Source organism: Anopheles cruzii, chromosome 3, assembly GCF_943734635.1.
Source record: "Anopheles cruzii chromosome 3, idAnoCruzAS_RS32_06, whole genome shotgun sequence".
Taxonomy (NCBI): Eukaryota; Metazoa; Arthropoda; class Insecta; order Diptera; family Culicidae; genus Anopheles; species Anopheles cruzii.
In genome coordinates this window covers 74,968,859-74,987,191 of record NC_069145.1, presented here as the reverse complement: position 1 = coordinate 74,987,191, position 18,333 = coordinate 74,968,859, and the positions used below count along the sequence as shown (strand labels likewise).

At 52.0% G+C, this 18,333-nt stretch overlaps 1 protein-coding gene across 1 annotated transcript in view; it reads left to right on the top strand.

The window, feature by feature from the left end:
* Positions 1–18,333, top strand: part of LOC128270988 (laminin subunit alpha-1-like) — a 75,327-nt gene that overhangs the window by 16,176 nt on the left and 40,818 nt on the right. The window contains 5 exon segments of the mRNA XM_053008417.1: positions 9,903–10,565; positions 10,631–12,177; positions 12,251–12,361; positions 14,471–14,651; positions 14,716–14,905. Coding sequence (XP_052864377.1) covers positions 9,903–10,565; positions 10,631–12,177; positions 12,251–12,361; positions 14,471–14,651; positions 14,716–14,905 — 2,692 coding nt within the window.

The window sequence follows — 18,333 nt, the reverse complement described above, 5'->3', positions numbered from 1 at the left end:
CGCGCCTCGGCCACAACGGCGTTAGCCCTTCACTCATTATCGGTGTTGCGTTCTTATTTATGAGCGGTGCTCCAGATCCCAGAGCCGGGCTGCAGTTCCATCAAAGAGGAACCTTCGGAAGGCAACTGGAAGGCATCGTTAGGCTGGGTTGAAAAATGGCCCTGCAATTAATCTTTGCCAAACTGGGCACCACTTTCGGTTGTGACGTGAATGCACGCTGCACTGCGGGTACCGGGACCCCACCGGGCCGGGTGCTTCTCTGTCTGAACCCTTGGTCCCTTTTCTGTCCCAGCACACCCTTCTGGATCGCACTTCACCGATACCAAATCTGTACTGCCATTATCGATAAAACCGAAATTGATCTTCCTTTCCGGGGCGGCAGCAAGTCCTACGGTACCTTTATTTATGCGAGCCCTACGATCGGGTCAGACGTTATCGCATTAGTCATAAAAAAGGGATACAAGAACGGAGCGGCAATGCACGCACTGGAATGCGTTGGACAGGATGAAAAGGCTTTCGGCTTGGAAATTGGTTGCATTTCGGAGCCTTTACGTTCAGTGCGTTTAGAGGCCGTCTTTAACATGGCGCTGCTACCGGACCTACGACTTTAGAACATAAGATATAGATTGGTTCTAAAGAGATGATCAATCTTCCCCGGAGCAGCACGGTCATAAGCCACGGCCAGGATCGTCGTATCACAGACGCAACATTTGAACAGTCTGAATGTTCCAGCAGTTTCCTATGCTTCAATTGCTGACTCGACCGAATGAACATGAACGTGATCGTTCACAAGACTGACGAGAACACGCTGTTCGTGTGACGCGTCGTACTTTTCGTGTATTGCTCCTGCTGACGCGATAATCTTGGTGGCGCTACACAATAATGAAATGCAGAGCACATCACGGTTCTGTTGCACGCTATGGCAACCTCGCGCTGTTCTTGTGCCCCACCATTTAAGGGTTTAACTCGAGCTGCCCTTCGTGAGCATCATGTCCAAAACCAGATACCAATAATCCAGCGTACAAACGGGATCAAGTGCGGTCGAATAGCGGAAGAGCGCAAAATGGCAGCAAAAACATCGAAACAATATTCATTGTGTCCACACGTTATCTCGCTGACGGACTGGCCCGATCATCGGCCAGGAGGCAACCATCATCCTGAGGTCGGTTCCTGGCGTTCTAAGGCGCTCTAGTGCATAGCCGCGGTGGTGGTCAAGAATTCCGTTTTTGGACTCCGGGCAACCCAAGGATGGTCATGTAGATCGGATCGATCAACCGGCGATGAAATGGCCGACCGTTCGCACCCTCACCCAGCCCCGGGAACCGGCTGGAAGGCTTCCGATGACGGTGCCCCACGATGCAATAATTGGAAGTGGACAATGCTATCAACCTGCTTTCGGTTTGGGCTCCTCGGGAGTGGTGCTCGCTCGGGGACGCTCAGGAAACCCTGCCGGACTGCCCGGTACGCCGTTGGTCAGTGTTCCAGAGCACTGCACTGTACCGGGAGGATCACTTTTTATGGTGGGCCCTGCCTTATTTAGCTTGCCGTAGGTCCGGGAAAGGGAAATGGAATGTTTTAATGAGTGCCATTCCCGATCGAGAAGACACTCGGCTTCCGGAGCGTGAGCCCTCTCGGTACGTGCCCGCTGTTTTTTGTTGTTCGGTAGGTAACGGCCGCCGAAACGGTAAACGGTTACACTGGCCTCACTTGTTGCCGGCCCTCAAATGGGCAACCCATTTCACTACACGACACACCAGCGTGTGTCTCACGGCCACCACTACGCGCTCGCCAGAATGTGAAGGGACACCGTTTTGTTACAGTTCTGGAAGAATTCGTACTTTTCGGACGGTTTCGATCGGATAATTGGATGGCAGTAACGTGACAGGAATCGGCAGGCAACGTGGCGTGGCGCGTAATAATTTCTTCATCAAGCGAATGCAGCGAACTGGTGTGGCTTTCGCGAAACCTTTCAATCGGCCGCGATCGACTCCGGCTGGGCTTTCAGGGAAATTTCCCAAGTCCTCCTATCAAGCCCTATGCAGTGCCATCGGCGTAAAGCTGATCCTCACATCCTCAAGATCATGATAGGCTTGCCGTTGCATCATTGCCAACGAGAAGGGTGACGCCGATTTTCCCATTTCTTGGCCCCAGATGTTGGACAAACTACGGCCCAACGATCGGCAAAGTAGGCCACCGGGTTAGGAAACCCGAGCTCAAAGGCCGGCGGTCCGGTCACCCATTACTCTCGAACCTCAAGCTGCCGTGCATTTCAGCGTCAGTTTCTTTTTTTTCCCGTCCAGTTTCCGGTGCCAATTTGCAGTGCCGTGGCCCTTCGGTTTTTTGGGCATTTGTGTGTCTGGCCCGCACCCCGAACCGAAGGGCTGCCGGATCGTTAAGTAATGCCGGCGTGCCCTTTTCAAATTTCACCCCACATTTGGGTATCCAGGCTCCGTGCCACCGTGTCCGTGACGGCGACTGATTAGCTGCCGCTCAACTGGCCGCCTGTCTGTCCGGGCCGGCGCCGCGGATTGGCATTGCGTGATATTATAACTATCAGTCGCAATAAATGGAACTATCATGTCAGCGCCGGTGCTCCAGGCACCGACCGTGGCGGAGTGATTGATATGTTGCTCACTTAATCGCAGCCCTGGCAGGCGGGAAAGGAAGAGAAATCGAACAATGGGCAACGGAAAGCTTTAACCTACATAAACGGTGAGCTCGAACCTTCAACATTTTTTTTATTGTTTTAAAATACAACAAAACGACGAGCGTTTTCCCAACACAAACACAACCCTTGGTGGTGGCTGGCTTGGTAAAAGGAAGGAAATTCTAAACAAAACCGCTGCCGCCTCCCCCCCCGGCGTGTGTGTTCCCTGCCGCAAGATATGCGCAACTTCTAACGGGGTTTGTTTGTCGTGGTGGCTGCTGGAGTGGTTTGTAAACACACTCCATCGGTGTACCAGTGAGGCCAGTGAGCGGTTGCCTCCGACTGGCTGCGGTAGTTCAGTTCACTTGAAACATGATCACCAAACAGGCAGTTCCCCCGGCGATCAAGTTCTTTTGCGCCCCGAAGAATCTAATCTTGCCGCCTGCCCCGGGTGGCCGGATTCTCCCGGTGCCGGTGACGGGGGGGGGGGCATAGGGAAAACATTACAAGTGTGAGAACAACAAATGCTGGTAATCATTTGAACACTGCTTCTGGAGGACATTCCTTGTGGTGGGTCCCGAAACTTTGGTTTGCTGGAAGCAGAAGTTTTATTAATTCGATGGCCAACCAGTGAACTAACTGGTAGTTTATGAGTATTTACGGTCACGGTTGGTATGATCTATGATCTATGGTATGATTGGCATCTCAGAAAATCCCTCTATTCTTTCGAAGGATAGTTTTTTATTCGATGTTACAATAGATTGCAGATGCCACCATTTTTCTATGAAATATGAGACTGACAGCATCTAACGCATTATAGGTTTTTTGGTTAAAGTGTTTTTAAGCCTCAGAAAATATCAAGGTTTGTTCCTGGTAAAGTGTTTTTGCAGGGAGCACTTCTTCATAACTTCAAAAAGAAGAAACATGCTGTTGCCGAGAGAACGTGTCAGATGTGGTTTGCGAGGTTTACAAGTGGTGATTCTGGCTTGCAAGACCAAGAGCGATCTGGACAACCAAAAAAGTTTGATGATGAAGATTTGACAGCATTGCTCGATCAGGATGCATATCAGACGCAAAAAGAGCCTGCAGAGAGCGAACTATTCACTGTGCAAAGATTATGCTGTGCATATGGTGAGATATGGAAGGTGCGTTGTACTATGAGCTTTTAAAACCTAAAGAAATTATTGATAGACAACGATATCGACAACGATGAATGCGTTTGAAGCAAGCTTTGGTCATAAAGAAACGTAAAACCGGTTAAAACCCATCTCGAAAATGACGGATGAGAGCTGCTTTGGCAGCACATCGGGTCTCTAATCTCAAAAAGGGTTCTCTGATTGGATCGCTTCTAAAGAACAGGAGTTCTATCGTCACGAAACTCGTGAATTACCTGAATGATGGAAGAAAGTAGTAGCTAACGATGGAAAATACTTTCATTAAAGTATTCATATGTTTTGTTGCTGTAGTTAGGACCCATTTGTCGAATAAAAACCGCATGAATTAATTCAAAGTCCTTATTGCGGTTATCTAAGGGCCATTGACAGCAAACGCTGCCAGCGAGACGGACCTGACAGACGTCATTATTCCAAAAAGGATGCCCCGAATAAGTCTCTCCACTTGATCCGATGCTTATGCACTCAGAATTTATTAACTCATTCCGAATCCGATCGGCACGGGGCCGTTCTGGGTGTCCGTGGTTCTCGTGGCCCGAAGCCCAAAACGAGAAATTTGCTGCATCCGGGCCGGCGTACCGGTTCCCGGGGGTCATGTGGGAGAAAACATTGTGTCCGATGTGCATTTCACAAATTTACGACACATCTACCAGCACGGGACCGGCGACCGGTGGTTGTGTGTCGCGCCACCCGCCGGCAAATCTTCCGTCAGCCGAAATCAAACAAGTCGTCCACGCAATCTCGACCACGGAATGGGCACTTAACTAATCGTATTTTATGAGCCATGATTGTGGGTTGCTTGCCGTCCCCGGAGCCAAATTAAGTTATTAAGCCGCAGTGGGCTCGCACTGGCCTCGAAACAAGCGGCCGTCACACGGCTCTGTATGGTAAATGGACGACGATCATGAAATCGAGCGTTCCAATTAATGGCCAATGCGCCCGGTGGGGCCTTTGAATTACCTTAATGTGAGTCCGGGGAAGCGCGCTCAGCCATTGGCCAAAAACCTGCATCACGGTGCACATCATGCCGGGGAGTTGTAATTGATTTGTCAAAACTTCCCCGATCGAATACGTTTCGGTTGTTCGTCATAATTGAACAGATGCTCCAGGTCATCGATTGTGATCACACGGGGGGACAGATACGAGTGATTGGGCCCCATTTCTCGTGCGCCCTAACGAGCTCGAGCCTGTTCGCTTCCCAGCACGATCGCGAACCAAACCGCGCGCGGTTATCGCGGTAAAGATCGAGGCTCGGGAAAGACAGAACGGGGCCCATTTGCGCCACGGCAGAAGCGTGCAACCAGAAGCTTCGCGATCCACGGGAAGCCCCGAATGTCCCCGAGGGGCCCCGCGGGGCAGTTACATTAATCACGACAATCCTGGGAGGTATCCGGCTTCGACGAGCGGGTGAATAATGTCATACGGACATACGGACAAAAAGCTCCGGCCGCCGCCCGCTGCCGTTATGCGCTTTCTCGACATCGGTTCCAACGGCTCCTAGCTGCCGGCGCTCTTCTGGTGTTTTTTTCAATTTTAAATTTTGTCATTAATTTATTATCACATTTTCCCTACTCACGCCCGGGCCGGGGGCCCGGAATGCAATCGACAGGCATCGTGTAAACATTTTTCATCTTATCGCAGTGACACATCTGATCGGATCGGATCGCACAAGTTGGCAGCGCCGGCGGAGCGGTGATCTTTCATGCTGCGCGGTGAAGCCACACCGCGGTTGTCCTTTCCCACACAGCTTTTCGTTTCCCAGTCAGGGTCTGTGCTGGGCAGGGAGATCGAGCGATCGATCGTTCAAATTTGTGTTAATAAAGTGTTTGTAGCGCAAGTGCACGATAAAATCACAAGCTAAGCTTTAGTTAGTAAAGGATAGGAGGTTAAACGGAAGCTTTTCTGGTTCAGAAGCTTCATTACTCGTACTCGTGAGATCAACCGCGGCAATCTATTGACAGCTAGCAAGGAATCATGCTCACCATATTACGGTCGCAATTAAGCCTAATTTGTTGCTAAACGCAATAATGCTGCACACCGTAACCTTTCGAATGGTGCGTCGTTCGGAAGACCATTAATACGTAATCACATTAAGCCCCGGACCGGCCGGCCGGTGGAGTTGCAGAAAACGATGTCTAATTTCAAACGACTTCGCGCGAACGGAACACCTAAAGTGGCATAAATAATGTCCGACACCGGTTTTTATGGTCCCAACATCTTAATATCTAATCCGGCCGCCCTGACGGAGCTACGTTCGTCGTCGTTCCCGGGCCGAGGACCGGACCGGGGACCGTGTTGGCGAACGCGAGACGAGGAAAGAAGCGAACAAGTGAAACGGCAAACGCCGGAATGGCGATAAAAACGAATGTTTTACCGATAAAACGTGTTGAAATAATTCGCAGCTTATCGCTAATCATCGGTTGTCGTGTACGCAAAACCGGCTCATTAGTGAGCGCCACTTGACGGCGTCTGCTGCTGCTCCTGCCGTCGGCAATCGATCGTCTCAGCGAGTGCAAGAAGCACCGTAGTGCAGCGCGCCGTACGATCACGATGCAGCTTACGGGCGGAGCAGAAATCGTATCGCAATTGAATTAAATCAAACCGTTCGACGCACGGGAAATGGACCTTTCGTTTTTTCTCGTGTGAGTTGGTGCGTGCTGGCAGCAAAAGAAAGAAAAAGGCGAGCATAAAGTGTAGGAGCAAAAGGAACGAAACCCCGACGGATACCCCCGGAGCATAGTTCATTTTCACCGGCGTATTTATTTACATAGTGGATCAACGGTCCATTCACCGAGACCTCCCGGATCAGCCGGCTTCGCGAGGGGCCCGCTTCAGGTGCCACCGCTAGCCGGCCGGCGGTCGGCTATTATTATGGTTATTAATATTTTTCTTCAAACGCACGGTTGCGTTTGAGGAGATGATATTTATGTTCCGTGCGTCTGCCATTGCGATGCCCCCGGGCCACAGGATTATCGCTATAGAAATAGGCCTCGTTAGGGGCGGCTCTGGGCGATGAAAATCCTGGTTCTCGGCACGACCGATTGGCTGCTGAGGCCCTTCCGTGCGATCCGTGTGACGATCGATCGATCTTCGTTCGGGGCGGGAAGTGTGATTATTGAATCGCAGCATAATGGCCATAATTATCCGGGCGTTTGTTCGGGCGATGATCTGGTTGCATCTGTTGTGTGCTGCCATCCTCACAGATCCGCTGGAGGTTTGACAACATTTAGACCGATAATTGCACACTTTTCACCGCAGTGTGACGTGATTTGTGATCGAAAATGTGTCTCAGAGATTGTTTGCAAACTTCCAGCACCAAAGTGGCGGAGTTCGATGACCATTCGGTGCTCGGTATGCGCCTGAATCGCCGGTCAAGCAGGCACCGGGTGTCCGTTCGAGTTGCTGTTGATTTTGGTGGTTAGTAAAATTGTTGAACGAAAGAATCTCACAACGAACGAATGGCTCTACGGTGTATGCTTTTCGGAGATTTGGTGCACAAAAGGATACACCAAAGGCACCACGGCCCGTCGGAGTAGTAAAAGCTCAAAGCCGGTAGAACACTGTTTGCCTGGCCTAACTGTTGATTGTGCTCGCGGCGGGCCACTTTTGTTTGCGCTTTTTATTAAAATGTCCATAAAAGGCGGTGCGGCAATTGCGTTTGGAGGATGTTTTGGAAACCTGTGGACCCATACATTTGAAAGCTCACCCTACGCCGGTCATCAGCAATTGAGAATGCACTGCCGTTGTCGCCGTCGTCGTCGTTGTCATCGTCCGAGTCCGACTTGAATGGTGTTTAGAGTATCGTTTGTTGAAAGATTAACATTTGATGAATAGGAACGTTTTTCGGAGAACTCTTGCCGACCGCTTTCATGCCCATTTGAGAGCTAATAACGCCCGGCGTCACGGGGCTGGTCGGCCGTGCTTAGGGGTTTAGGCTTCTGTCATTCCGTGGGGGTTTCAATTGTTCGCTAGCTTGGCCAGTGTGACCCACTTCCTCGATTGAAACCATTGTAGAGACTGCGCAGGAAGGCAGGAAGGGAATGTTTGAGAGGTACTCCTCGCGCGTAAGCGCGGGAAAGAAAAACAGACGCGGCAGACATCTTCATACGGCGAACGCGATCGCCGGATGGGCTCTCCGGTGGCATCGGGCTGAGCTCGTTAAGATTATCGCGGGTTCGTCGCCGCCCCGTCGTTGATTGAAGTCTTTCGATCGATGGAATCCGCTCGCGCCGTTCGCGAGCGTTTGAGATCGAAAGTAAGTGCTGCTGTGCAAACACGTGTGTGCCAAAAAGGTTGTCCGAAAACACCGATACGATTGTATCAGCGCTTCGTGGAACCCGGATCGGATAAAATTGGTTAATTTAAAAATGATCGATCGATCGGCAAGATGTTACCTTTTATTATCTTGGTAAATTGGAAAATGTTCTGATTCTTGCCCATTTATTCGCTTTTCGTTAGAGATCACGAGGATCAGTGTTTGGCTTCGTTTCGATCGACAACGAATGGCATGTGCGCGTTCGCCAATCGGAATGCAATAAAAGTCTAAAAGCTGATGAGCCACAGGACCTGCCGCAGGCGCTCGCAGGTTGGAATGCTCCAACAGTGGGCAACCGATCTTCTTCCGCCATGTTGATTTACACATAATTCTTGACGGGCGACGATCCTGCAAACGGGATGCTGTCCGCGTGCCGTGCTGGGAAGCTCCACCGGCCGCTGTCTGGCCGGTGGATGATGAGAACGACTACGGGACGGGCTGGTTGACTGAACTGGACATTGATTCGTCGCACAAGCTCACATAACACATAAATGGGCATGTCTGGAAACGCGACCGTATGCGCGCACGCCTCACGCTCGATCCGAGCCGTCGCCGGCTTCCCGGGAGTCACATTATTCGTACGTGAACTTTTCTCCTTTAAATTGTGACCATAAATGGTCTAGCAAATAATTGTTTGCCCCGAGAATGTCACGACTTTCGTACGTCAGCCCTGTGTGTGTGTGTTCGGGGGGTGGACCGCGCACCAATCCCTTTTGGCCGTGCGGGCTCCAGATCCCGATACTGTCCACCCGGCCGCCTGTGCCGCTATCGGTCCGCTTTTATGATGGAAAGAAAGGGAGGGGACAAAAAAGCGGTGGTCATCGGTCTTTCGGGCCGACCCGAGGGAATATTGTCGCAAAAAGGACTGCCCCCCAATGGGCATCTTATTGCACCGACCTGGCCGGGTCCGTGGCCGGGTTATGATTGAACTAATTATTTTTAAAATAGAACACACCGAGCATCGTCGTCCTCCCGCGACATAGGCCACCGGCAGGTATAGTTGCATTCGGTGTATGGTGTGCGGTGGCCACCGTCATCCACATCTAGGCCAGAATCGTGCCCTCGGACGGTTCCACCGCGGGATGATGCTGCAACGATTCGGAACTCGTGGGTCCACGAGGTTGCACGAACCGGGCCCTTTAGTTGTGGTGTGGTGCCCGCTCAATAATAATGATCAGCCGAGCAGTTTGTTGTTCCGTTCCGGTTCCCAAACATGGTACCGCTCGACCGACCGACGACCTCTTCGGGGTCCGAGTTTTACCAGCGGAGATTTCCAAAGTTGGAAAAGTGTCGTGGGTGTTATTTGTGGGCCAATTAGGGCAGGTTCCATCGGTAGCCATCGATCAGGGCGCAATACGCGGCCCGATTACCATTGCAAAATATGCGCCCGATGGCTGCGTAATCGGACAACAATCGTTCGTGTCCGTTTAGTCGTAAGAAATTCGATTTTGGCATCAAACTCCCGGCGGCGGCGGCGTGCTGTGACCCGATTGGGTAGAAATTTTGCCGATCGGTCAGGAGAGAGAAATTCCTTGCCCGGCCGATACCACCAAAACACGACCGCAAATTCCGACCGTGTGCCGTGCAACGAATTAAAATGCCTTCGCCATGTCACTGTAGAGAGTCGTGTTGGGCACGGCACGAGCCTAGATTCCAGGATTCTACCGGGCAGATTTTTATGCCCCACCATTCAAATGGCGCCACGGAGCGCCCGCGCACCTTAATTCCATCGAATTCTAACCTCCCTTTGGGTTCCTCTTTTTTGCAGCTGTACCAGATTGTGTTCTTCACCATGCGTGCCGCCATCTCGCCCTTACCGGCCACCTGGGTGCTGGAGAAGTCGACGGACGGCCGGACGTACGAACCGTGGCAGTACTTTGCCGGTAGCGACGGCGAGTGCCGGGAACGGTTCGGGTTGCCGGCTTACACCACCAACTATATCTTCAAGAGCGACGTAGAGGTGATCTGTGCGACACAATTTTCCTTGCCGGAGCCGCTGGAAAATGGCGAAATCAACCTGTCGCTGATTAGTGGGCGGCCGAGCGAAAAGACGAGCTCGATCGAGCTCCAAAATTTTACAATCACGCGCTATGTTCGAATACGCCTGCTGCGTATGCAATCCGCTGTGCAGCAGCAGCAGCAGCACGACGCGAGTGGTTCGGGTCTCGGCTCAGTGCTGCAACCGAAGCGCAGCTTTTACAGCATCCGTTCGCTGCGCATCGGCGGCCGGTGCTTTTGCTCCGGACATGCCGGGAAGTGCAAGGCGAACGACAACAACATCGAAAGTAACCAGCAGGAGCAGCAGCAACCGCAGTGTGAGTGCGTCCACAACACGTGTGGTCCGCACTGTGAGCGGTGTTGTCCGCTCTACAACCAGCGCCCGTACCGCGTCGGAACGCCGGTGAGCGCGAACAAGTGCGAGAAGTGTGAGGTAAGTCGGACGCTGGAAGGTCGCATCCGGGGGCTAATTCTTCGTTCCTTTTCGCTTCATTTTAGTGCCATGGCCACGCCACGTCCTGCTACTACGACAAGCTGGTGGATGAGCAGCACCTGAGCCAGAGCATCCGGGGCAAGATGAGTGGCGGCGGCGTGTGCCTGAATTGTACCGCGTTCACGACCGGTATCAACTGCGAGCGCTGCCTGCCGGGGTACTACCGGCCCGAGGGGTTGCCGGCGGACCACGAAGCACCGTGTCGGGTGTGTGAGTGCGATGCCCCCGGGGCGACCGGTGAGTGTCGGGCCATCGGTGGCCAGTGCACCTGCCGAAAGGGTTTCGTGGGTCCCCGCTGCACCAGCTGTGCTCCGGGGCACGCCGGGGAACAGTGTGTCCGGTGTGTGTGTGATCCACGTGGCACCCGGCCGGGCCGAGAGTGTGGTGAGGAGTGTAGCTGCAAGGCACACGTCGTCGGAGCACGCTGCGATCGGTGCGCCGACGGATTCTTCGCCCTCCGGACGACCAACGCGGATGGGTGCCTCAAATGTTACTGTTCCGGGCTGGTGGGTGTACGGTGCAGTGCGGGAGGCCAGAGCACCGAAGGCACCGCCTACTCTACGCTAGACGGCTGGACGGTGACGAATCTGGCGATGGGCGAGCGGGTTGTACCGGCGCGGGACAACGACACCGGTTCACTGGTGTTCGGGATGTTCGAGATGCCCGACACGGAAGCGGTTTACTGGCGGACACCCCCGGGTTACCTCGGCAATCGGTTGGCAAGCTACGGGTCCCACCTTACCTTCCGGACCCAGTGGATAACGGTGCGCGGTGACACGAGCGGGAAACCGACGGTCGGCCCAAGCCTGGTGTTGGTCGGCCGGAACGGGATGAAGATCGCGTACGGAGAGGCCAGCTACGATGAGGTATCGGGCGGTGCGGTAACCATCGAGGTGCCGCTGCAGGAACAGCACTGGTATCACGTGCCGCGCACGGTGCAGGACATCATTACGCGGTTGCGGCGCACCGAGTACCACGGGGATCCGGTTACCCGGACGCAGTACATGGCGGTGCTGGCCGACGTCGAGGCGATCCTGCTGCGGGGCACCTACCACACCGATCAGGTCGAAAGTGTCCTCGAGGATGCGCAGCTGTTCGCGGGAGGGCCAGCAACCGTCGAAGGAGGCGCGGGCGAGGGCGAAAGTCTCGTCGAACGGTGCGAGTGTCCCGACGGATATCGAGGCGCTTCGTGCGAGGAGTGTGACTTTGGGTACGTGAGGATCTACGAGACGAGTGTGACGCACGAACGGGTCGGTCGGTGCATTCCGTGCTCGATGTGTCACGGGCATGCGGCCACCTGTGACCTCGAGACGGGGGCTTGCGCCGCCTGTCTGCATCACACCGTCGGGACCAACTGTGAGCGTTGTTTGGCCGGGTTCTACGGCAATGCGACGGTCGGGCGGGTGGATGACTGCCGGCCCTGTGCCTGTCCGCTGCCGGTGGCTGGCAACAACTTTTCACCCCACTGCCAGGCGAAAGGAGGCGAGCATGGGCCGGGCGAGTACGTGTGTACGCAGTGCCCGGTCGGCTACACGGGCGACCATTGTGAGCTGTAAGTTCCGGCGGGTGGATAGGCGATCTGATAGAAGATCTGAGCTAAGAGGCCATTGTGCTGTTCGTTTCAGCTGCGACGATGGCTACTACGGGGAGCCGACGGAGGTCGGGGGCCAGTGTCGCCCTTGCCCGTGCCATGGAGGTCCTTGCAATCCGCGGACCGGCGAATGCATCGAGTGTATGTGAGTATCGAGTGTGAGCGGCGAGAATGAGTTTGTACCAGGTCTAAAAGTAGAAAATGAAACTTTTTTCAAAACTATCATCTTTAGATTGCATTAACATGAAAAACTCTAGTTTTTTCAAAATATGTGTCATCGCTAGGTATACGTTTCTTCCATCTTTCTGGTAATTTGTGGATTCCCGAAAAAATTCTTTGTCTTTTGAAGCAAACCAATTACTAGGTTGTTCATTAAGTTTTGTCGTTCGATACCATAGCGCATTGCTACAAGTCTAATTTTGGTTTTGTTATATTGGTACACTCTTCATATGAACGTATATGAAGTTTCATTTGAATTGGTCACTTAATTTTTTTTACAACAAATTTAGTATCGACATGTCACAGTATTTTTTACAATGGAAAAAATAAAGTACCGTGCAGTTAATGATTTTTTATTTGTGGAAGGTTTAAAAGCAAAGGAAATTCGTGAACGAATGTTGCAAGTGTATATTAGAGGGTTTGAAGGGGGCTTTCTGAGTTTAAACGCGGTCGAAGTAGCCTTCAAGACGATCCATGTCGAAAACGTCAAAAAACAGACTCAACTATCTTCTATCAGCATGATCCTGAGTCAAAACAAGAGGCTAAGGAGTGGTTTGAACCTTTTTCTTCGGCTCCGAAACGAGTTCGTGTCCAGATACCGCCCAAAAAGGTGTTAGCATCAGTTTTTGGGATGCAAATGGAATTTTTTTAGCGGATGATTTACAAAACAATAAATTTTGGTTATTTTTGTAAAATTTTAGATCAACTGAAAGAGAAAATTTATGAAAAAAGACCCGGTTTAAAGAAGAAAAGTATCCTCTTTCATCAGGGCAGTGCATCCTGTCACAAGAGCAGTTGGGAACCGGCAGGGTTCCCATGGCAAGCATCAATGAATTAAAATTCAAATTGTTGTCTTTTCGGCGAATCGATCTGGTTTTGCAGTCGAAGTTGGTGGTTTTCTTAGAGTCAGTTTTTAGGTTTTCCTTCTGTTTTTCCTTCAGTTCATGTGGCACCCACTTTTCAATGTTCTGGATCTTTCCCAGAGCCTTCAAACGTTCGGATATGGCGTATTGGGATACATTTAGCTGATCCGCGAGTTGTTATTGCGTTTGCGTGTCATTTTCATCCAAAAGTTCTTGTAGCTCAGCGTCCTTGAACTTTTTTGGAGTCCTCCGACGCTCTTTGCTTGTTAAGTCAAAGTTTCCATGTTTTAATAATTTGAACCACTCAAAGCGCTGCAATCTTCCAACAGCAGGATCATCGTAGGCTTCGACAAACATTTGTTGCGATTCTGTCGCAGTTTTGATAATCAGGTAGCAGAAAAACAATGATTTCAGGCCTAAAGGGCCGTTTACACGTTGCGATATATCGCAGCAATCCCTTGTATGAAACCAATTGCCACGATATATCGCTACGTGTAGACAGCAAAAAAGGAACAAATTGCTTGTATACGACCAGATTGGCAGATCAAAAAAATTGAATGCGCCGAGCATCAATTTCGGTCCAATCTCCATACATGTGTGCGTGTGCTGACGGTGGATAGACATGTGTGCGTGTGTTGATGGCGGTTTGACATGTTGTTTTGAATGTTTTTAAAGCAAAAGTTTAACGTGAGAATAATGGCTTCGCTTTAAAAGCCATTCCCTTGACCACTGTGACCGATTAGTACGCTTGGTACGTTCTATTTTTTGCTTTGTAACCGAAACGCACAATCCAAAGGCAGACAAGCACAGTGTTTCTTCCATGTCTGTTTCCATGACACTGAGATCTGCGATTGCAAATCGCAACGATACATCGTGGCGTGTAGACGCTCCACCTTGGCTGCGATATATCGCTACGAATAAAGGATACAAGGGATTGCTGCGATATATCGCAACGTGTAAACGGCCCTTAAAAGTGAACTTGGTCTAACATCTTCAAAGATAAGTTGCAAACTAAATTTAATTTTTTTCGAGTGTTGCCAAAACCACAGAATGGAGATGATCAAATTTACAGCTATCGACATCTGCCACACAGTCTCACTTTAGATTTTTAGACCTGGTAAGGCACGGGCGCGAACTAATATGCTAATCTCCTTTCCTGGTCTTTCCCGAAGGGGTTTCACCGAGGGTTGGCGATGCGAGCGGTGCAAGACCGGCTACTGGGGCGTACCGGATGACGGGTGCGAGCCGTGCAGCTGCTCGGCGGTAGGCGCCCTCGAGAACGTGTGCGACGTGACCAGCGGCCAGTGCATCTGCAAGCCGCGCTACGGTGGCCGCCGGTGCGACGAGTGTGACGTGAGTATGACGGAGCGCCCTTCAGCGCCATTCAGCGCCGCCTTCACTTGTGTCTGGTCCGCAGGTGGGCTACGGAAACCTGGAGCTCGAGTGTCCGGCCTGTGCGTGCCACGTCAACGGATCGTCCAGCGCCGCCGTGTGCAGCCCGGTCAGCGGGCAGTGCGAGTGCAACCCGGGAACGACCGGACTCCGGTGTGATCGCTGCGAGGAAGGGTACTTCGGCCTGTCGCCGGAACAACCGGATGCGTGCCAAGGTAAGTGCGGGGTGGCGTGACAAATTAACACACGCAACGGGTTGGAGCGGAACGCCCCACGTAGGCGTATGGCGCTTCGGGGCCGCGGGTTCCATCGATTGGTTCCACCGATTGTTCCATCGGCGGGCTGGCGGAACGAATCGGAACCCAAACAACTTAATATCCCGTGTGTCGGGAGCTCGGTGCACCGATCGATAATCGACAGCCTCTGTACCCGTGAGCCACCCGTGAGCGCGTTAGTCATCAGCGATCGGGACGATTAAACCCGGGGAGACCTGAGGCCCCTCCTGATGATGTCCGTGATGATGATGATGGGGATGTTGTGTGTTCTCCCGCGGGGCAGGCCGGCGGGTGAAAGCATTCGCTGCGCCGGGTTTGCTGCGCGACGATCGCCGTACGCGGCGAGATTAATTTTATTGTTATCGTTATTACCTTTTACGTAGATTACAATTTATTGATTATGAAGTTATTAAATCGGCTCCGCGAGGGCTGGGCACGATTGTTTCCTTCTTTCGCTTCCCAGTCGCGTTGCCGTCGGAGACGTCGTCGTACGTCGTGCGTCCGCCTGGCGTCGTGGTTCCAAACAAACTCATTTCGTCATGGGCTGACTCTTGATCGTTAGGCTTATAGCTGGGTTTTTTTTTTCAGCAAACTGTTGATCGGTGTGTGTCCGCAGCTACTAAAGACCATTACGGAAGTTGCAGACGCAAAAGTGTCTCATCGGCTCGAAGTTGAATTCATTCTATTTCGCATTCCGAGTCCCCAAAAATGCTGAAAACTCGACGGAAAAAGTTCAAAAAAGTGCATCAAATCGCTTTCGGCGATTGTAGTTTTTTTTCCGGTGCGGTCCAAAACCGATATCAACGCCACGGTGATTGGCCAGATTGGCCAGACTGCTGCGCCGTGCTTAACCCACCACACGCCAAACGCCAAAACATAAACAACCCGCGCACCCGGCCGCACGGAAGACAAGGAACCATAAAATGGGGCGCTGATTGATCGATGAGGTAATTATTTTTTGGAGCATGCAAAGCGGACTTCCCTCCCACACGACCCACGGCCGCCCGGGGCCCGGATCGTCGTGCTGGTTAATTAAAACGGTTTTACGTCGATCGTCAAATTTTTAGTCGTCGGAACGGTCGTTTCGTTCCAGTTTTTTTGTGCTGTCGCTGTTGCTGGCCGTTTGTTGTGTCTTTCCGTCGTGCGGGTTACTTTCCTTGCGGTGTTCCCCCCGGGTTGCGGTTGCGGATTTTTATGTGTTTTGTGTGCGTTTTTTGGGGAAAAATCCTGCCGGTGAGCCACGGAACAAGAACCGGTTCGCGTGTTGGCCGTGTACCGGTACTGGGCCCGGGACTTGGCTCGGTGAATGGCTCTCGGTGCGTGTTTGGCGATCAAACATTGCGATCCCGCTAACGATTTCGGTGACACGCGGGCAAACAATGGTCACCGTGAATTCACCACGACCTCGCGACCTCAGTCAACACAGTCGCAGCGATGGCGATGGCGCAAACAGTGGCCGCTCGGTTCCACCGAAAAAGGGACAACAAATTATCGTGTCATCGAAAGGGGCAGATTCGGAACCAACCTTTGGCCGTGCGTGGCCAGCGCGGCATTCTGCGATTGATCGCGTGCGGTCAGTCAACAGAAGGAGCGCGCTCCGTTGGGCTGTGTTTGCACCTGAGCGACGGTTTTGCGTTGGCTCGTCACCAGGAATTAATCTAAAGGCGGCTAGAAGACGACGGCTTCACCTTCGCGCGACAATTCAGGGCGTCGTGTGTGGTCAGAGCCGCGTGGCGCGTGTTGCGCCTAACCGTCAGCGTCATCGTGTGATGAGTAATTTGTTTTGCTTACCCCTTTATGCTGCGGCCGGCCCGGGCTCCGGATGCCGTCACTTATCGAGCGACGCAAATCGATCGGCTTCTCCAGGCAAACGCACATGGGTGGCTCTCCGCGTGGTGGAATGCGGGGTGGAAAGGATGATAAACATAAAAGCACCAGCAAGGTTACTGTGCACTGTCTCCGGGGGACTCACGGGGACTGAACCCGGGCCGCGGGCTGATCGCATGTTCGGGAGGGAAGTTTATAAAATGTACAACTTTATCATCATCATCCTGCGCCCGCTCGTCGGGAGGAAGATTGGCCGCGCTGCCGCCGCCGCCGGTGGACCGGTTCGTGCCACAGGGCCGGGCACGGATCGAGCCGTCGTGTGTACGCTATTGATATGAAAATTAATAATAAATCAATTATAAACTAATGACTTGGCGGAATTTTTATTGAATAAAATTAATAAATGTTTTCCGTTTGCGCGCCGCCTGGAGCCATCAGGAGAAAGGGGGAACAGATCCTGGGGGTCCGCTATGGCGTGGCCCCAAGGAAACCTTTCTATTTCGAAGGTTTGACCGTCGCTCTCTCGAGACGATGACGATTGGAGAAAGATCTGGTTTCGGCGGCTTAACTAATGAACGATCGAGTGGTGTTTGGCTTGTATAGGGTGATCCATCAAGTGTTTCCGGATTTTAAACTAACGATTAGTTGAAATTTTATTAACACATTTGAAGAAGCTCTCTTCATTTAAGCTTATTTCCACCTCGGTGGTTATGTTAATAAGTAGAATTTTCGTATTTGGGGATCGGAAAACCCATACGCCACGTGCAAGAGAGGCCAATGCACCTCTGGCGGCATTATCTACCCATTTTTCTTCGAAAGCCACAGTCGACAGTTTGCGCCCCATCTTCGGGATCCAAACACTAGACTGACCACCCTATAGATGCGCACGCGTGTGTGTGTGTGTCGTTAATAGTGCCTAATGTACCTGTACTACAAGTGATTTTAACTAAACGCCGCGACTTTGAACGGAACGATGGATGATCGTGAGGAAAGCTTTCGACATGCTCCTGGGGGGGTTTCGCACGCGCGGCTCTGCGTCTAGGCGGAACCCGTTGGCCCGTTGATGATGTTATTCCTGGCCCCCATCTCTTCCACGTCCGCCTGGTGCAGTCTCTTTCTGACCGCGTGGATTCCAACGGCACTTTCCTGGACTACCTGGAGATCGCGCCCGGGCTGATTTGGAGTGCAATCTGTGCGGAGCGGACGGAATAAAAATGATCGAAACCGAAAGCATGGGCACAGGGCGCACATCAAAGTAGATAAATCAATCGAGTGGCCTCCACTGTGGAACGGGGGGGGTGATCATGCTGATGAAGCGTTCCCGGTTTTTAACGCAATTCAGGATGGCCGCGAGGTGAGGTGAGGTCTGTTTATGTGATTTTTGTGCAATTCGTTTGCTCTCACACGTTCTGTGTTTATGCTGAATGATAGGATGATGATTGCTTGAGTCCTTTGACGAAAATTCCTCCATCGTTTACGTCAGGTACTTTTCGATGATAAGACTTTATTTAAACAGAACTGAAGTAGTATTACCTGTAACT